Source organism: Coptis chinensis, chromosome 3 (genome assembly GCF_015680905.1).
Source record: "Coptis chinensis isolate HL-2020 chromosome 3, ASM1568090v1, whole genome shotgun sequence".
In the NCBI taxonomy this organism is placed as follows: Eukaryota; Viridiplantae; Streptophyta; class Magnoliopsida; order Ranunculales; family Ranunculaceae; genus Coptis; species Coptis chinensis.
The window spans coordinates 18,627,446-18,643,662 of NC_141458.1; the positions used below are offsets into that span (position 1 = coordinate 18,627,446).

Here is a 16,217-nt window from a genome sequence, read left to right on the forward strand (position 1 = left end):
ATTTGGGTTGTCTACGTACCCCCAAACCCTTCTCGCAGTGGCGGAGCCAGGAAAGTAAGTGAGGGTGAGCCAGCCAGACAAAAACCAAACATACAAAAAAATAATAATAATATCAAGTCTAAATAATATTAGAAATAATTAAATCTAAACAAGTACTTGTTTATAGTTGTCCTCGGCGGCCTTCTTTTTCGTCATCTTTCTTCATCTTCTGAAAGCGTTGTAAGATCAACTCGGTATCAATGCTATCAAAAACTTCTTTTTCAATGTATGTTATTAAACAATCATTCAACCATTCATCCGCCATCCGATTGCGCAGACGATTCTTTATTATATTCATAGCAGAAAATGCCCTCTCCCGCGATTGGCGTGCAACCAGTAAAATCAGCGCCAACTTAATCAACAAATAAACAAGTGGGTACACAATGTCTTTCTTCGTCTCAACCATTTTTTTGGCTAGGCCACTAATTCCATTTACTGCACCAAACTTAGTATCGGAACACACATCAATAATATAATTCTCAAGTTGATCTGCTAATTCCATCTAATCTATCTCTGAAAAATCATCGGGATAAAGTCAAGCAAAACGGATCAACTTTTGCTTATCGAAAGAAACAAACGATTCACTAGGATCAAGACATGTCATACAAAGAAGTAATTATGTGTTTGCTTCATTAAACCGGTCGTTTAACTCTTAAAGTTGTAAATCAATACAGTGATAGAATAATCCAACACGATAGTAATGTAAATTGGTGTTTCCTTCTGCTTTTCGTCGAGACCTCCCTCGAGCCATATACCTCTCTTCCATATTTGGAACAACCACATCATGCTTGACACATAGTGAAGAAACTTCAGTCAAGAGACTATCCCATCCATCAATCTCCCATCGCCTGTAAGCGTACCTTTGTTATTTTAACAAGAGCCATGACATTGACAATATCTTGGTCTTCACGCTGCAAAGCCTTTGACAAATCATTGCTAATTCCTAGTATTGCTTTGAACAAATGCAAATTGAAGATAAATTCAAAAGACTGCACTGAATCCAATAATCCGTAAGCCTCACCTCTTTGTTCCAAGCTTGAACCATTTTCCGCTACATTATCAAGCACATCAACTACTAAACCATAAGTGGTTATCATGCCAAGAAGTGTATAATAGTGTGAGCCCCATCAAGTGTCACCAGATCGTTTAAGACTAGTCTCTTGATTCAACCATTTGCTACTTGAAATTTCTCCGCTTTGTAACGTTGCAACAACTCTAGCCTTCATTGCATCGCGCAACATATCCCGTCGCTTACATGAAGCTCCAACATTATTTACCACATTAGAGAGAATACTAAAAAGGTTAGCGACTGACTCATGGTTCTTTGCAACTGATACAAGGGCTAACTGAAGCTGATGAGCAAAACAATGAACATAAAATGCAAACTCATTCTCCTTCATTACAAGTGCTTTTAGGCCATTCAAATCACCTTGCATATTGCTGGCCCCATCATACCCTTGTCCAGCAGTCTAGATATGCTCAACCCATGCTTGGAGAACAACTCATCGATTGCCTTTTTAAATTTTACTGCACTAGTTTCCTTAACATGCACAACTCCAAAAAATCTCTCAATCACGTAACTTTTCTTGTCGACATAACGCAAAACAACTGCCATCTGCTCCTTAATTGATATATCACGTGCTTCATCAACTAAAATAGCAAATAATGAATTTCCATAATTTTTTAGAATAGCATTTGTAGTTTCCACAAAGAAAATTAATTCACAATATCTTTTTGGATATCAGGTGAGGTCAATTTCCAATTTTTAGAAACATTATCAAGAACTTTCTTAATGACTTCGTTATGATCTTTCAGAAACCATATAAGTTCAAGAAAATTACCTTTATTGATCGACTCATCTGATTCATCATGGCCACGGAAAGCTAAACCTTGTCTCAAAAGAAATCTAATGCAATCAGTTATTATAGTTAGGTGTATTCGATAATCCCTTCGAACTTGGTCAGATTGTCTGTAAAGAAATGTCTCGATATGTTGCTCTTGATTTAACAAAGCCTGTGCTGCCCTGTAAGCAATATTATGAGCACTATTTGGTCCTTCAATGTGCTCTCTTAATTTGGTTTTCCTTTCCCAATTAGTAAACCCCCTGTGAGAAAAAACATCCCCACCTCCTTGTGCCCCCTTATTAGGTTTAAAGAGATAACAATATAGACAAAACATGGCATCCTCGTGAATACTATATTCCAACCAACTAAACTCCTCATACCACTCTTTCTGAAAGTGTCGGATTCTCTTACCTCTTGTTCTTGGAGGAAAAGCATGATTAGGCTGGCAAGGACCCCTAAGCAAATATGCTCTTCTCACCGAGTCTTTATCATTAGGATGATAATCTGAAATCTTTTTCCTCAGTGCAGGGTCTCCCTGAAGACTAGACAAGTCAAGTTCTTCACGTTGAACCCTCTTTGACGTGGGTTGTTCAACACCACCATCATCAGTTTCTTGGTGACTTCGCTTTGAGGAGGATCATACTTCAACACTAACAACATTATTTGTGTTATTAGCTGGCTGAGTAGGTTGAGTGGGCAACGACTTTCCTTTGATCAAATACTTTAACATATATGTTTAAATAATTAAAATAAACCATTAATCAACTGAATTGAAATTGCACTAATTAAAATAAACCACCAATGTTATTATGATATTCACAAAATAAAATTAAATAAAAATATGTGGTTTAATGAATTTACAAAAAGAATACAAAAAAAATTAAAAAACATGGTTTAGGAATCAACATGAAAAGATAAAAAAATAAGACAACAAATTTAATAATATTAGGCTTACCTAGAAGACTTTAGAATAAAGAGGCAAAGAGTCAAAGTCGAGTACGGTCTCGGGGTTTTTGTTTCGGTGGTTATTTGTCTTGGGGTATTGGGGTTTTTTGTTTTGGTGTGTGTGTTGTGCTTGTTTTTTAATTTTGTCTTTTTGTGGGTTATGGGTTTGGGTTTTTAGTTCAAGGCAATTAGGCAAATACTGTTGAGTGATGCTGTGATGGATGTCTGATGGTATTCTTAATTTCTTAAATTTGTCCTGACTCAATGAGAAAGTGAAGTACGATGGACAAAGTCTTTTATACCGTCGAGTCCCTTTTTGGTTACCGCTTTTTAGTTTCTAGCAAACACTTAAACAGTAAAAAAAAAAAAATTTTGTTTGCTGAAAGTTGAGGGTGAGCCAGGGCGTACCCTGGGCCCCCTGGCTCCGCCACTGCCTTCTCGGAGGATCAAGCTATGCCATAGTTCTCCTTTCTCTTTTCTCTTTTCTCTTCCACCTCCTCTCCCCTCCTAACCTCTTCTCCTTATATATCCTCTAACCGCTCTCCTGTCCCATGATCTCTATTTTCTTCCCACGATTGCTACTTGTGCACTTGTCGTTTTAGGTATCGCGGCCTTGCTACAGTGCTCCCGTCTCCTACTTCACTATGCTACCTTAGTCCAAGAGACATGTCATCTTCATGGTCATGAATTAGGCTGATACAAATACTATTGATTCCCGATGTTAAGTTCAAACTCAAACCATTTATTTCTACATACTTTCCTTCATTTAGACAAGAGTAATTCTACGCTGACACAGAAACTTGACATAGTCAACCAACACACTGAGGTGGATGGCTGATGTGTCATGTCCACGTAAACAAAGTCAAAAGGACCTTTTTTTTTTTTTTTTTTTTTTTTTTTTTTTTAAATTTATTTATTTATTTATTTTTTTATTTGTCTTTTATTTTATATTTTGATTTATTAAACCCTCGTCTCTCTCGTCCCTTTACAAATGACCTAAACTATGAATATTGGAATGCAACTTGTGAAAAACGTACTAAAATGGTTTCGGTAGGAAGGGTTTTGTCAATCACGACCAGGGGTTTAAGATTTCTAACCACCACTTCATCAATAACTTCAACTTGTTCCAACACCTTTTTTTAAAATTACTTCAAGGTTCAACCTCAAACATAAATATTCGCTCAGCTCTACTTCAAGCTTGCATCTCTTAAATCTTCTTCTCCTAAAAAAGCTAATAAGCTCTTTCTTACAATTTTTTTTCCAATATAAATATTTGCTCATTCCATACACACATTTCATCTGAAACTCTTTTATTTTGAGTTCTTTCTACTAGCTTAGCTTGTGTTGAAATGGAGGTGCTATTAACTCTTTTGCTAGTTTGTTCCTCACTCTTCAATAGTCCTGCTTTTGCTGCTAAACTTCCATGAGATGGTAACATTCACTTTCACCTCAGTACATTGTTTTATTTCAACTTTCTAGCTAGAATAAATATTTAGATTGATACTTGATTTGAGTAGTGTTCATAGTTGTTAGTAGTGAATGTTTATGAATCTAAATTTTCTATGCCATTTTGTTGTTTCAAGGACTTGGGTGTTTTATGTTTCTTCTCTTTGGTGCATTTTGGTATCCTAATATGTTTTTAAGTTTGTATTTTACTTTTGTTAGTAGTGAATAGTGATACTGATGACAAATCCTTCTCTTCCTGTTTGATTTATGCATTTAGGTGTTCTTTCAGTTGCTTCACTTTCAATTGTTTTGAGTGATATCGTAGTTGTCTCTCATTGTTCCTCATTTTGCATGTATCTTTTCAGGCTTGGGATTGAGGCATCAATTTCCCAAACCATATCAGTGAAACCAGGCTCCCTTTACTCCCTCACATTTGGTGCTTCAAGAACTTGTGTCAGGATGAAGTGTTGAGAGTCTTTGTTCCTCCCCAATCCGGAGATCTACCTCTTCAAACACTCTATAGCACCAATGGTGGTAACTTGGTTATATCTTAGAAAATCGTTGCAGGTGGTTGAGAGTCTAAGAGGACATTTGGACTATTCCTTCGCCTCGGCTTGCCACTCGGTTGGCAGGATCCTAGCTTCTGGTAACTAGGACAGCATATGCAGACTCTGGGACATGAGGAATCCTTCTCAGTCATGTGAGCAATCAATATCTATACACTATTATCTTATTTAGGCTAATGCTAGCGGTACTCGGCAAGTAAGATAGCGGGGTTTATTCCCACTGTTCGTACCTTTGAATGTCTGATTGATTTCTACATTAAAGACTATGAAGTTTGTTTTCTTTTTCAGTAAATGATCCTTGGGTTTGGGTTTGTGTAGATGTTCTTTTTGTATACTGAAGTGAAGTGGATTTTTAGCTTAAATGGTAAAGCACGTGAGAGTCTAAGTGTATCTCAACGACATCTCAAGAGACGGTGGTTCGAATCCACCAAAATCATATTCAATGAAATGTCGATATACTTTTTAAGTCTACTACTAGAGTTGGTTAAGTGCATTATAATTAAAATCTTAGTAGCCAAATTTATTACGTTTACGTGAGTTTGTACTCGAGCGAGAAGTAGAGATCGAATGGATTTTAAGGTTGGAGAAAATATTGCCTCAGGCTTGGGTACAAAGAAAATATTGCATCTGGGCTTGTCTCTATTTCCTTAGCACTTGACAAGGAAAAAAAGGGGAAAGATCCTATAGTTGAAGCAAAAAGTTAATAAAGACAGGAATGATAGAATGAATGAAGGGCTGCAGGCTTCATTATAAGCTGGAAGTGTTTCTAAATATAAGACAGAGTCCAAAAACCTTCTTAAGGATCCTACTAAATTGGGAAAGGCTTCACTAAAGAAAGTTAGACCTGAAAGGATCTTAGGAGGCAGAGAAAGGATCTCAGACATAAAAATTATGCTAAAACAAATCAATGATACAACTAAAAAAAATCAATGAAACATTCATTTATATCAATATCCTCACATGGAGTACTTGTTACACTTTGTTTCCAATGTTTAACCAACATACAATAAAATATTAAGACCCACTCTAGCCAATACAATATTCTGACATGTTACAAAAAAAGAATGTGATCACAACACACTTGACTTTGTGATACAAAACTCCCCTAAAAGACCTATCACAAACCCAACAAAAGCATCATGTCACATGTACGCCTTCAACCCGCAAAATAGCTCTCAAACATATGAATCAAATGATCGCCCAATAACGCAAAATTTGAGTCAAAACCTGCAATAGGAAGAAACCATAAGTAGGGGACATAAAAATATGGTATTTTTATGTTGCCATTCCGTAATATACAAACAACTAAGAGTAAAAGAAACAGTTTGCTAGACTAACTCTCATTCTTCATTCATGCCTACTAAATGCTTCCACCAAACTCCATAAGTTCTGCTCCACCAATTGTATCCTACGTACCAAGAATATAAATCCAATTCATCGAAACAACTTCTAAAAAAAAATAATAATAATAAACAACAATAAACTATGATAAATATAAACCTTTAATGCAATGATTTCTTGTGTCTCGCCAGACTCCATAACTTCTGATCCACCAATTGGGTCGTACATTTAAAGTAAAATTCATACAAATGAGCAAATAACTAAAAAAAAAAGTAAAATCAAATATTAAAAAAAAACACGTTTCAATACGGTTGTTTGCTAACCTTCTCCAAATTTAAATCATTCATTGTATTTTCAATTGTGCTCATCCATTTCTTCTTATTTCCTTGGTTCATTTTAACGACTTGTTCTTGCTTCCCCTCTTTCTTCTTCTTTTCTTGCAACTTTTTAACAGCTTGTTCCAGCTTGCTTGTCTTCCGCTTGAAAGGTGGACAGCTTGCACCACGAACTGATTGAGGACTACGAATAAGGCCATTATCCTTAGTTGTAGTATGAACATTACCACTAGTTTCACATGCAGTAGGTTGATCACTTAAGCTTCCACATGTAGTAAGCTGACTACTCACACATGCTCCTTGACCTTTCTTTAATTAGTTCATTATTCAAGCCCTTAATCCACTTCATAACAATATTTGTCTTATCTTCATTGTCAGTTGCCAAGTCTGCTGTTTCATAGAAGGCATTACACATCCTATCAAAACGTTTATTCTCAGGGTTTTGCATCCAATCAAAGTAATTGATTTTAACCTTTGTATGACATCTCTTTACATATTTCCTCCATCGACGAAGAATGTACTTTTCAGATATATTTTGAATCTTTTTTTGAATCAATACAACAATAATGTGTTTACATAAGATTCCTCTAAACTCAAACAAGCGACAATTGCACTTGATGTCACTGTTATTTGGGTTGAAGCAAACTGTAAAAGTAAGTTGTAGATTTACCTCTCCAACCATAACATCTTCGGAAATTTCATACACCTCAATGCCACATTCCTTTTTAACCGAAGACACATCACAGTAGAGCTTCCCCGTTAACTCCTTCTAAAACTTCTTGAATTTTGCAGTCGTATAAGCATCCTGAAATTGTTTCTCAATTTTATAGTGAGTAATACATGGGGCTCGGGAGTTGAAGGAATTAAAATCTTTTTGGTTTTCTTTATCAGCCTTGCTCCGTAATGCATTCTCATATTGCTCAACAAATTGTTTCAATGTAGTCTTCGAATTGACATACCCGTCAAAAAATGCATTCATGCTCTCACTTCTTTGAGTACTTGACATTCCTGCCCAAAAAATATCTTTTACAAATGCGTGAACCCAACGATGACTCTCCTTATACAAACCATCTAACCATCTATTTTCCTTAAGATAATACTTCTCAATAAACTTGTTCCATCTTCCTTCAAATTCGGTGGTTGTTAAGGAATTATAAACAGCTTGTTGCATCGCAAACTTAATTGACTCGTACTTCTTATGAAGCTGTAATTTTTTTATTACGACAATCTTTACCCAAATACGGCAATTTATCAAGTCCACCGCTTCCACCGCCAAAGAAGAATAATTTTTGTTTGGCTGAATACACGCTTGATCATTTATTTCAAGTTTCCTTTTGACACGTCGGTTCAATTTACGATTTCTTATGAAATATCGTGACTTTCCTAGATTCAAACCATGATTATGATCAAGTACTACGGATGTCACCACTTTCCATCAGAATCTAAAGCAGCTCTAAGCTTCGCATTACATTGGGTTTTGGTAGTTGGATGCAATTTGAAAACATTTCTTGAAGTGCTCTCTGTCTTGCCTGATCGAGAACATGTAAAAAGCACCCATCGAACCACCCCATCATCTCCCTTTGACGAAGACCTTTTCTTTATTGGAAACCTATTCTTAGTATCGTATTTAGTATAATATTCAAACAATCCTTCGGATCTCCCACTTTTTCTGGATCTCCCACTTTTTCTTCTTGAGCAAATTCATTCTCCATACCCACATCAACATCAATTGTATCTTCCAATTCTTTATCATTGATACCCTCATTCTCATGCATTTCTATACTTATATCGTCAAATTCAGAAATTTCTAGCTCCATTCCTAAAAGAAAGAAGTAAACAATTACAAATAATTAAAACATGGATATATTACGATCAATAATAACTTAGGTGTTATTTGGTGCGTTTTTTTTTTTTTTTTTTGAGTTTGAAAAAGAAGAGATAAGAGACGAGAGTTTAATAAATAAAAAAATAAAACAAATAAAAAAGGATCCAGTTGACTTGACTGAGTTGACTTTTGCTTAGATGGACTTGACGTCAGCGTCCACCTCAGTGTGTTGGTTGACTGTGTCAAGTTTCTGTGTCAGTGTAGAATTACTCTTCAGGAGACAATGGGTTTTGCTTATCTGTCAATGTTTTTTATGCAGCAGGATAATGCTGAACATTGAACGTACTCCTATCTATCCAACAAAGGCTGAATCTTGAGGATTATAATTTTGAGCGGCTGAGATATGATCCAAAAGTGGGCTGAGTGACGGATGAGATTTGATATCCTTAAATGTTCTCCTACAAAATAGAATTTCGATTTTCAGTATTACCTAATATAAAAGGCTAGAATAAGGTAAATTTTGGCATTCTAATTTACTGTCCAAGAAGTTTAGGAAACTTTTTAGGCCACAAACCAATCAAGTTTCCAAAAATAGAATTCTAAAATTAAACAAACAAAATTCTATAATAATGTTTCCATATAAAGCAACTAAAGAAAACTTTTTTGGTTTAACAAATTGTCAAGATTCTACTGAAGATGGTATTATTGATAAATTGATAGATTCAATTACAACACATGGTGAATTTATATAGACTCACAGATTTGCAATAGTCAAGAATGCACCATTAATACAGGTAACATATTGTCAACAGATTTGCAATAGTCAAGAATGCACCAGTACCATTAATACAGGTAACATATTGTCAACAGATTTGCAATAGTCAAGAATGCACCACAACTATCAAAACACAATTCCATGAATCTAGCAAATTACAATAAATTCTAGACTTTTACACTTTTTCAACCAATACTGCCCGCTTATGGCATTCACTCTAATACAAATACTGCCTTATCTGCTTAAGAAAGAGATATACACGAGGGGATCTCATACACGAATTCTATAAGGTCTAGGAATTTTTTTTTTCCTTCATGGGAAACTATGCTACACTCTTGCGAAGAGAGATGAAAAAATAACACACTAACCAAATGCACAATGAGGAGGAGCAACAAGTTTGGGACAATTCCAAATTCCCCCATGAAGTTTTGGTGGACATCCTTAGAAGAGTCCCTGCGCTATCTCTAGCAAAATTTAAGTGTGTAAGTAAGCACTGGTGTTCCTTGATCCATGATCCATCCTTTGTCTCCTCCAATTTGACTTTAGCCAGGGAAGAAGGTATGGGTTTTATTCAGATTTTTGATAAGGAGAACTGTTTCCGTTATTATTCAATCGACCAACATGGTTTAGCAAAGGAATTACGATTGACCAATAATATGTCGTACCATAATAGTGCTTCATGCAATGGTTTGTTATGTTTGCGGGAAAGAGCTTCAAATTTTCTAAGATTATATAACCCCGTCACTGGAGAAACCATACCCATACCCGTACCAATACCCCAACAGAAGAGGAAGATTGCTGGAATTTTTAATTTAGGACTTGGGTTCAACCCTCATTCTAGGAAATATAAGGTGGTGTGTTTTACTGAATGTCGTCCTAATTCCCTAGAGGTATATACTATAGGGTCCGGAGGACACAATACGTGGAAATCGATCAATTATCCACCAAGATTTTCTATCGACCACTTCAAGAAACCGATATACGCTAATGGAAATTTGTGTTGGGAGTGGAACTCTTGCTCTCCGGGTCTTAGGACTGGATATACGCAACTTAGATTGATAGCGTTTAACCTTGCAGATGAACAATTCAGAGTAATTATGGGCCCTAATATAAATCTTAGGCATGAAAACTACTGGCTACGTGAGTTGGGAGATTCTTTAAGTTTCGTGCATACATCTTCTTATGAGAGGCAGAGAGTGACCTTGTGGGTGTTAAAAGATTATGACAAACAAGTGTGGCTCAAGAAATTGAAATTTCAACTACCATTTGATTCCAAATTGCTGAATGGTTTTATAGCAATTTCAAACAACAAAACGTTGATCAAATCATATGACGACGGATGCTACTACCTGTGCCACTATGATAACCAGGGTCAGCTGCTGGAAGTAATAGAGGTGAAAGAGCTAGCACCTACCAACTATTATGTTGGCTACCATATCCAGAGCCTGATCAGTTTCGGTAGTATACGTGAAAGCTGAATGAAACGGTAATGCTTGCTGACTTAATTATTTATTACTCCTTCATTGAATTATTTATGTATTCATGAATTTATTACTTTAGTTGCCTCGTGCGACTATGTGAGCAAATTGATAAAACTTCATACTTTTGAACTACTTGAATGTGGTCTTATGGATGAGTGGTGTAAATTGTGATAAAGAGTATGAAAAAACACAAACAAATAATAGACTCTTGACTGAAAACGGTTAAGCTGGTTCTGGCACTAGCTGATCCAAATTCATGTCGACAGTGATAGGAATTAGGAACTACATACTTTGATAATAACCATAATAAGTTGGCTAGTCGTCAAAAGGTCAGACTTCTATAGATAAGTAGAATTAGATAGTGCTATATGAAAATGGTTACCACACAAAATGGCTTTCTATTTTCCACTCCCTCTACTTCCCTTGTAACCTGGAGAAATAGCAGAAAATTGAAACATACACTGGCCAAGAAACAAGATTCCACTGATAATTTCAAATCCCAACAACAACAACCTTTTCTTACTTTGAGAGTTCCCAATGTCTTTATTGCCCGCTCTGTCATTGCTGTTCTAGGATTGGGATTCATTGATGCAGGGTATACTCTCTTTCTCCCTCTTTCCCATGTGTTTGTGACTTTGTGGTGTATCCATGTGTAGTTACTTCTTGTGAGTTATCTACTGTTTGGATGGAATTGCAAATAAAGTATTAGGTAGCTATGAGGTTAGAAGGAGGTATAACATGGAAACTTATTTGTATGCATTTTTTTTTTAATGAAAGTTCAGTATCTACTATCAAAATGTTTGTTCTTCTTAAAGATTAAAACATATGCTGCAATAATCTTTTGAAGTATAATAAAGGAAGCAAGGAACAAGACAAGAAGTAAAAACTATCAGTGCGCGCTAAGATATACAGCCTTTCTTGATGAACTTTTGACCGACAGGTTTGACAGCGCATTTTTGAGTCATTTAGCTTAGGTGACCATGTTAGAATAGTTGTATGAACACAGCAACTAAAGTAGAACAGAAGGAACAGTAGCAATGAAGAAACAAGGGCGGAAGATAACTTGGAATAACCAAGCGCGGATTAGTCGTCCTTAAGGAAAGATTTAAGCCCCTTCCAATGGTGCGAAAAGGCAACAAGCATGGCGTCTTCCTCCAGATTCAATGGTTAACAATGCCACTGACTTTGCACTATAACGCACTACCCTCTGTAAACGACAATATAACTCTCTCTGGGCCGACAAGAAGAAGAGAAAAAGAAAAGAACTGGTTTGAGTTTCTGTTTCTCTGAGTTGAGTTTCTGATCAAGTCTATTCTCTCTATGGACTCACAGTCCTATTTATAGAGGTTAGGAGAAAGAGAGACCAACTCCTAATAGAACACTGAAACTTGCTGCTCAAGAAAAAGGCAAAATAAGTTTAGGCTATTGGTCAAACCACTACCCACAACTGTAAGCCCAAGCCCAGGCCTGAACCCTACCCGATGTGGTGGATAACCAATGTGGGACTATCTACTATGCACTAAAGTGGAGAGAACACCATTTGTTCATCTCCTCCATTTTGCACACACACACTAGTATTTAGAAATACACAAGAGATTCCAACAGACCATTGCTACATGATCATAAGATGATCCAGTTTTCATTTATCTCAATTGATCATTAGTGCAAATAGGTGAAGCAATAGATAGTGATGACAACATATACCAGAAACAAGCGTGTGACTAATCTACGTTTATTTGGCCTACAATATCATTGTAGAAAACCTTTCTCTTGTTTTTTTTTTTTTTGCTTGGTGGAAACTAATTACTAAGATACAAAATGCACCCCTGAAATCTGAAGGCAGATTACTGCATCAGTACATTGGAAAGCAGGATGGCTAGGCCAGCCTAGCTATTAAAGTTCTAATAAATTCCAAGAACTATGCTGCTGATCAGACCAATAAATGAATTTTGCTTTATAACAAATTGATTCCAACAATCTGTATACCATGCAGAGTTATTGAAATAAGCTTTCTGCAGTAGCTTTTTCTATTCGTGCATCAATGAAATAAAACAATTTGATGATGTAAACTTCCTAGTCCTTGCACTTCGTTATTTAAGTTTGTTTTGATTTCTATATTCTCCCTATTTCTGCTTCAGTACTGCTTGGACACAATGTCTGATTTGGGGATGTATAATGCTCTGACATTTCTACATTGATCTTTAGTTAGAAGTCATTTAAATTGCCCTTTAAATTTCAAACACTGATCTTGATTGGAAGTTTTGGAGACCTTTCTTCAGATATAGTGGGGATTGGTCAAGGATTGGAGCAATTTCAAAAGAGTTCGAAGAGTCTCTTAGGCTTGCAGCTTATTTGGTGACACCGTTGTGTCTGTTTCTCATATTTTCTTTCACCAAGGAACAAGAGGGTGCCTGAGTATTTTATATCAACTTAACCAATTGTACACATGGATTAATGGATTTTGTTTCTTGATTGGAATTATATGGTGGTTTTAGCCTATAAAGCAATCAATTTTATAAATTTTAAATGAACATATATGGCGTGCTATATGGTTTTTGCCATTGACAATGGACTTACAAATTTCACTACAGTGGCCAGCACACAGGAGGGCGTAAACACTTGCAGAAGCTTTAAAGTTTAGTAAGTGGTTGCTTCTTCCTACTATCGACCACTGAAAACCACTTGTAGAAACTTTATGGACAAGGAAGAAGTTCGTGTGGAGTCTAGCTGGTTTCCTATCCCTCAATATGCAAATCAGTTGATTGGGTTTTTGAGACTTTTGCATTGAAATTCACAGATGAAGGTACCATTGATGCTGCCGCTTCCAGTAATTTTAAAGAACAGCAATTATATGCCGACTTCCAAAAACTGATTCCCTAACTGAGCTCTATTGATTTGAGATAAGCAACTGCATTTATTTTAATGCAACTTTGCAGTATCGAGTAATGGACTCAGTTTTTAGGGAAGAGAAGTACGTACTCGTTAAACAATTTGAACAAAACAACATGCTACTCCATGATCTGATACTTCAAAGAAAATGAACAAAAAGTTCAAGACGAAATAGTAAAAGCATGTTAAAGGCATATGAGGAGTCTATTACCTTCAAAGCATATCATTCTCATCTTACAAACTCCATGAAGTCGTGAATCTCTCAGTTGCAACTGCCACCGGTATAGAAAGTGGCTCATCTGCCGCTCCGACACAAAATGCCTGCATTAACTTCTACTCTTTCTGTAACTAGTTTAGCAAATACCTCGTCATCCCCCAGTCCACCACTCGACATATTCTTGAGTTGATTGCTCTGAAGCTGACGACTTCCACCCTTTTCCAAAATCAGGTCGTACACTTTCCCTCACAATTCGTTGCAAAAATGGACTTAATTAATATCAGGTTGCCAACAAATGGAACTGCTAGAAAGTAATAGATTCCCAGGGCATCTAACCTGTGGTCATCCATTTGAAGAAACTAAACAAGAATTACTTACCTCGACCTTTGGGTGATGCTGGTGAAGGAATTATTATTATTCTATAGCTAGCTTTCGAACCCATCCTATGAAACGGGTGCCACTATATTAAATTATTCTGAAAAATATATGTAACTATACAGAGTTATAAGATATGAATACTATATTGATCACGCATCCAAATTTTTTGCAACGTCAAAACTCCATGCTCCATAAAAAGATATAACACAACCTTGATAAAACCCTTCGACTTCTATTTATTTGTTGTTAAATAATAGAAGTTTGATTAAAGTTTTGTTAGAATGTCCAATAAGCAAGCGAAGATCATACTGAAGCTACTTGAATACTAAGTTATTCCCAGTCATACGAAAATAGATATGATGAACACTATTTTAAATGCAAAACTATACTTGTCGAACATTCCAACTACATATATATAATACAACTATGTTTTGAGGTTAGTTCAACGCAATTGTATCCAATTTTTTATTTTCCGTTAATTATTCATTAAAGTTAGTTCAATGCATTTGCATCCATTATAATTTTCCCGTAATTATACTTTGAGTTAGTTCAATGCAGTTACATCTAATTTTCGATTTCCCGTTAATTATTTTTTTTCGGTTAGTTCAATGCATTTGCCTCTAGTTTCCGATTTTACGTTAATTATTCTTTGATGTTAGTTCGATGCATTTGCATCCAGTTTCCGATTTCTCATTAACTATCCTTTGAGGTTAGTTTCATGCAAATAATAATAATAAATAAATAAATAAATAAATAAATAGAGTTAGTTCATTTAATGCATTTGCATCCAATTTCTAAGAATTCCTGGTGATTTTCTTTAGGTTATATATTAGTTTATAATGCAGTTGCTTCCAGTTCCTGATTTATCGTTAGTTATTCTTTTAGAGTTAGGTCAATGTAGTTGCATATAATTTCTGATTTCATGTTGATTATTCTTTGAGTTTAGCTAACGCAATTGCATCCAGTTTCTGATTTCCCGTTGATTATTTTTTTAGATTAGTTCAATGCAATCGCATACTTGCATCCAGTTTCCGAAGCTACTTGAATACTAAGTTATTCCCAGTCATACGAAAATAGATATGATAAACACTATTTTAAATGCAAAACTATACTTGTCGAACATTCCAACTACATATATATAATACAACTATGTTTTGAGGTTAGTTCAACGCAATTGTATCCAATTTTTTGATTTTCCGTTAATTATTCATTAAAGTTAGTTGAATGCATTTGCATCCATTATAATTTCCCCATAATTATACTTTGAGTTAGTTCAATGCAGTTGCATCCAATTTTCGATTTCTCGTTAATTATTTTTTTCGGTTAGTTCAATGCATTTGCCTCTAGTTTCCGATTTTACGTTAATTATTATTTGAGGTTAGTTCGATGCATTTGCATCCAGTTTCCGATTTCCCATTAACTATCTTTTGAGATTAGTTTCATGCAAATAATAATAATAAATAAATAAATAGAGTTAGTTCATTTAATGCATTTGCATCCAATTTCTAAGAATTCCTGGTGATTTTCTTTAGGTTATATATTAGTTTATAATGCAGTCGCTTCCAGTTCCTGATTTCTCGTTAGTTATTCTTTTAGAGTTAGGTCAATGTAGTTGCATATAATTTCTGATTTCATGTTGATTATTCTTTGAGTTTAGCTAGCGCAATTGCATCCAGTTTCTGATTTCCCGTTGATTATTTTTTGAGATTAGTTCAATGCAATTGCATACTTGCATCCAGTTTTCGATTTTCCGTTAATTATTTTTTAGATTAGTTCAGTGCAGTTGCATCGAGTTTTCGATTTTCCTTTAATTATTCTTAATTCAAAGAATTTGCACCCAGTTTTCAATTTCCCGTTAACTATTATTTGAGGTTAGTTCAATGTATTTGTATCCAGTTTTCAGTTTTCCGTTAATTAATTATTCTTTGTAGTTAGTTTAACGCATTAGTATTCTGTTTCCGATTTCTCATTAATTATTTTTTGAGGTTTGTTCGTTCCATTTGCATTAGGTTTCTGATTTCCCGTTAATTATTCTTTGAGGTTAGTTCGTTCTATTTGCATCTAGAATCTGACCGTTAATTATTCTTTGAGGTTAGTTTAATATATTTGCATCCAATCACGATTTCTAGGTTAATT

The 16,217-nt window shown here is 35.4% G+C and overlaps 1 protein-coding gene across 3 annotated transcripts; it reads left to right on the top strand.

The window, feature by feature from the left end:
• Positions 1 to 9,312: 9,312 nt before the first annotated feature.
• On the top strand, positions 9,313 to 14,095 carry LOC147508430 (putative F-box protein At4g09190). Of its 3 annotated transcripts, none has more exons than XM_086600958.1 (2): positions 9,313 to 10,602; positions 13,189 to 14,095. In XM_086600958.1, exon 1 carries the CDS (start codon positions 9,488 to 9,490, stop codon positions 10,592 to 10,594), a length of 1,107 nt encoding a protein of 368 aa, XP_086457084.1. In that variant the 5' UTR covers positions 9,313 to 9,487; the 3' UTR covers positions 10,595 to 10,602; positions 13,189 to 14,095. The 3 variants fall into 3 exon arrangements, with proteins under 3 accessions (XP_086457084.1, XP_086457085.1, XP_086457083.1); XM_086600959.1 differs by lacking the exon at positions 13,189 to 14,095 and adding an exon at positions 12,736 to 12,848; XM_086600957.1 differs by lacking the exon at positions 13,189 to 14,095 and adding an exon at positions 12,877 to 13,117 and having other exon boundaries at positions 9,315 to 10,602.
• Positions 14,096 to 16,217: the final 2,122 nt, after the last annotated feature.

Bases quoted from the DNA above. Each gene is read 5' to 3' on its own strand.
- LOC147508430 (XM_086600958.1), top strand. From the start codon at position 9,488: ATGCACAATGAGGAGGAGCAACAAGTTTGGGACAATTCCAAATTCCCC.